This window comes from Salvelinus alpinus, chromosome 2 (genome assembly GCF_045679555.1).
Source record: "Salvelinus alpinus chromosome 2, SLU_Salpinus.1, whole genome shotgun sequence".
Classification (NCBI taxonomy): domain Eukaryota; kingdom Metazoa; phylum Chordata; class Actinopteri; order Salmoniformes; family Salmonidae; genus Salvelinus; species Salvelinus alpinus.
Genome location: NC_092087.1, coordinates 26,954,564 through 26,959,138, shown reverse-complemented (window position 1 = coordinate 26,959,138; position 4,575 = coordinate 26,954,564). Strand labels below are relative to the sequence as shown.

Below are 4,575 nucleotides of genomic sequence, written 5' to 3'. Positions count from 1 at the left end.
ACCGAGATTTGTGAGCACGCGCCCATCTCTCGTAAGATTTTCTGTTAGCCGCAAGGATAATATTGTTCCAGGAGCCGTGTGCAGAATACTTTATCCTTTATTAAAGTTGGACAGAGGTGGATGATATGGCCCAAGTGCTCTATTATTCATATTCTGATGAACACGTATATGCGCGGAAGCCTACCATCGAGGGCGTTTAGCTGATTAATGTAATTCGCATTCAAGAGTCCATGTTATATCTGATCATTTGTGCCATTACACGGAAGTCAAGTGTAGCATCATCAGACTTGTCACTTTGTCTGGCAAAAAGTGCTTAAACTGAATTTATAGCTACCATTTTAAAGTGGTGTATGATACTACACAGGCCTACTTCTCCCAACCAAGTAACAGGAGCCATGTATTATTGGCGTATAAACCCAGACTAGCCCACACACTGGTGCTAGTAAAACAGCTGCTTGCTAATCTTTTTTTGTGAAAAAGCAAACATCTGGATATTTGAGAGGATGAAATGGCCTATAGGCTTATCAGACGGATCACTGTCTTCGCAACTGGTGGGTTGACATAGGCTACATGTAGCTTGATTTGAAAGAAGGCTGAAATATCAATACAATTCCGTTCTGATATGTTATAGGCCTTTTCAGATAATTGACTAACCTACTCCTATATAAATTTAGAGTAGGCATATTTTTCTCAAAAACGTAAACGTTTTCGATAGCATTTCATGTCCGATACACTTTTTATTTCCTATTAATAAATGGCAACAGTTGAAATTGTTAAACATTCAATTTGATGCATAAGTTATGTTGATGTATAAAACGTTTTATCCACGTATAGGTTACAATTTAGTTGTATGTAGCCTACATTGTAATGTATAAAAATGCGCCCAAGGTAAAACACTTTTAAATAACATTTTATTTTCATATTATTTACAATTCGATTTTCACACGTTATGCAATAGAAGAAAAACAACACGTCCTCCTGAATTTCCCCATGGGTTGAGTAAATAGTAATTTTCTTCCTAAATGTTTATAACATTAATTCATTTACGGTCAGATTTACTGCACTGCTGCAACAGTGCAAAATTCCCATCCTCATTAATATAATTTTTCAATCGAATAAAACCTAAAACACACATTTGCTTTTCATCGGGCTATCAAGTCGTCCCAATGTTTAATTTTTATGCTTTATAGTTTCCCTTCTTTTAACAATTGTATTTGATGTTTTCATCACTTACTGACAATTGGAGAAAAAAATGCATTGAGAAATTTGCGCTGGCGAGGCTTAATAACCTGTCAATTTAAGTGTGGAGGAGACTGTCCAAATCCAATGGAAAAATCAGCTTTCGGGTCCCCTGGAAGAATCGGTCGCCACAGATATAGGCCTACATGAGTTATTGTCGTGCAATTTCCTTATGTGTTTTTTCAGGTCAAAGTTTCTGCAGAAGCCTTTCCCGCAGGTTCCGCACGTGAAGGGCTTTTTGTCGTTGTGCGTGTGCATGTGAAAGGTTAGGTTGTAGACCTGATGGAAGGCCTTGTTGCAGATGGAACACTTGTACTGTTTCTCTCCGCTGTGCGTCAATTTGTGGTTCTTGTAATTTCCTGAAATAGGGAAATGCAATTAATAAAAATTAACATCGCGAATAAAATGAACAGCATACACGAAAGGGAGCACATTTAGCTCCTTTTTTCTCCTCAAGGTCAACAGTTCACAATTAAGTTACTCTCCACAAAGGCGCTCCATTCTACAGCCTTCATTAATCAGCGCTTTGCATGTCGAAGTCAAGAAGTTGTCAAACTTTGTCACAATCAAACGCAACAGCAACTGAAAACGGTTGGATTATAAACCAGAGAAAAGGTCTGTCTCTTGACCCATGGCGAATTTAAGAGCCTTGTGTGGAGAGTTAGTTAGTGTAAGGTGACATGTCCGATTTAAATTGACGCTTCAACATCATCAGAGGGCAGCACTGGGTATCAATTTGACCAATAATATGGATATGCCTCTAAATATTGGGAATTGTGTGCCTTTGCTGTTACTTTTGGATGTAATCTAGGCTACATTATCATTATGTTATAACTGGGATATATCATTACCACCATCATATAGCCTAGTTATTGTTATAAAAGCATGCTTTTTTATTAATATTTGTCTGGGATATTAATTTGATGAATTTATAATGCAGGCTGAAACCAATATGATCTGGATTATTTGATTATGATTCTCTGGTGTTATATTCATCTCAAAACACATAGTCTAGGCTAAAACCTATAATGCGTCTTTTTGTAAATATAGCCTACATTAGAGGACATATCCTGAATATTTTGACCAAGGTTTAAATAGTGATAATTACCTTTCTGATGAAATCCTTTCCCACAGAATTCGCAGACGAATGGTTTGTACCCGGCATGGATCCGTATGTGAGTGTTCAGCGTCGAACTTCTGTTGAACGCCTTGCCACACTGGTTGCATTTATGAGGCTTTTCCTGGAAAAGAAATACAAAATATATAAATTATTATTATTTGTAAGCAATCCTCGAGGGAGTTTATAATATAGTCATATATAACTAATATAGTTGTTATTGAGTGAAATATGATATGTTTCACCTGTGTGTGGATGATTTTGTGTCTGCACAACGTGCTGGCCTGACGGAATCCTTTCCCGCACACTTTACACACGAACGGCCTTGCGCCTGTGTGCACTGGCATGTGTCGTGTCAAATTATAATGGGCATTGAACACCTGCAGAAGAAAACAAACAATCTCGTTTTCACTTTTATTGTATTTCATTTGTGAGATGTTTTGATAATGAGAAATAAACATGTCAGCTTCAATTTAATGTCCAAGTAAATAGGGTATGCCTGTTCTAATCTACTGCACAAAACATTTACAATAACTGATACTGCGTTATTGTCTATAGGCCTACATGTTTTTTTTAAGGAAATGTAAGTGATTTGCAAAGCAAATAATAAACAAACAAAATTAACAATAACAATTGCATCGTTATTATTTTGTACCATTCGTTTTACTGAATGAAATGCTTTACCTTTCCACACACTTCGCATGTGAAGTTTTTGGGTTTCCCGTCCGTGGAGCTGTTGTGCTTGCTGTGCGCTTTCACTCCATTTTTCTCCGAGCTCAGGCTATGGTTCTCCTTCACTATCTGGTCGAGCTGGCCAGGGAGATGCTCCTTGTGTGGGTACTGAGGTGTCGGAAACTTTTCGGTGGAAGCGCTTGCGAGTTTGGCGTTCTCCAGCAGTAGCAGTTTCTGGTGCGCACTGAGAGAAGCTTGGGCTTGTGAGTTGGCCATGGCCGAGGAAAACAAGTGTCCGCTTAGCAGCTCAGACTGGTGATAAGCAGAGTCCAGGTAGTTGAAATAATAAAGAGAGCCGTTGGTGGGCATCGCCACTGCCTGGTGGATGACTTGGGGTTTTATCACCCTCCCCGGTAATAAAGAGTGCTTCAACTCCGAGTCAATTTTGCCACACATCCCGCAGTTGGCTTTGCACATCGCCGCAGAAGTGCATAGTGTTCCTCTGAAATTAGCTTTCCAAAATTCGGAGTAGTTCATCAGCGCCTTGGCTTGTAAATCGTAGCTAAAAGGTTGTAGGGGGATCATGCACGGTATAGGTGAGCAGAGACCCAGCATCTTCATTCCCTCTGAAGACTCCACTACTCGCCGCTCATCCAAACGGCCTTTTGGTTCAGAGGTCTTGGACATGATCCGTTCAATGGAGAAGGCCAGCGCCTTTGGTGCGGCGGACACTCCATTCCGTGGGCAAGACATCGCCGTTCCCAAAGGGAGAGAACTTGACATTTTGTGTACCGAACTTGGTGTGAGCAGCAGCCGACCAGCCGTTCTGTCCTCGCCTCCTGAATTCCAGAAAAGACCGGACGCACATCAGTTTAATAAGGACCTTGGTATTACAATCTCAGACATTTGCATTCAAATGGGCATCCCTGGAACAATAGCGTCCAGGGGTACCAGATTAATGCTCATTAGTACACACAAAATTAACAGAACATTACAGAGCTCGTTAAGGAAAAGAAAAAGGCAAAAAGCAGTGAGTTAATTCCTATTCAACACCTCTGAGAATCTGATAGCAAATTTAGCGTCAGAGTCAATGTTGAAGTTTACCTTTTTGTAAAGAGACGACAGATGTATTCGGAGATAGCAGCGTGACTGCTCTGTCACATTTTGGAAACGGACGTCTTCATCAGCGCGAGATCACTGTCTCTTGCATTTAGCTACATCACATGGACTAGCTCGTATCAAGGGTGACAAGGAAACGCCATCACCAGCCCTGCCCCTTCTCCCGCCGCCCACTTATATACTGCCATGGGGTGGTATACATGACAGTTATTACAGATTATTATTTATGTCTCCATCCTCAAATTCTCTGCTTATACCACCAGCCATTCTCTAATCGAATAACTATGCTTTAGTCTATTCCTTTCTCGAAAAAAATAAAAGATGAGGGCCATTTGATCATGTTAATTTGAACAATGTGTTTGTTATTATTTGTAGGCTACATGTTATTATTATTATTATTAGGCTATTATTATTTTTGTTGGTAGTAT

General features: G+C 39.9%; 1 protein-coding gene across 1 annotated transcript; it reads right to left on the bottom strand.

Moving 5' to 3' along the window:
* Positions 1 to 894: 894 nt before the first annotated feature.
* Positions 895 to 4,303, bottom strand: LOC139557631 (fez family zinc finger protein 2-like). Its single transcript, XM_071372692.1, has 5 exons — positions 4,133 to 4,303; positions 3,041 to 3,867; positions 2,602 to 2,736; positions 2,348 to 2,480; positions 895 to 1,598 (listed from the first exon to the last, which is right to left on the bottom strand). Exons 2-5 carry the CDS (start codon positions 3,809 to 3,811, stop codon positions 1,336 to 1,338), a joined length of 1,302 nt encoding a protein of 433 aa, XP_071228793.1. The 5' UTR covers positions 3,812 to 3,867; positions 4,133 to 4,303; the 3' UTR covers positions 895 to 1,335.
* Positions 4,304 to 4,575: the final 272 nt, after the last annotated feature.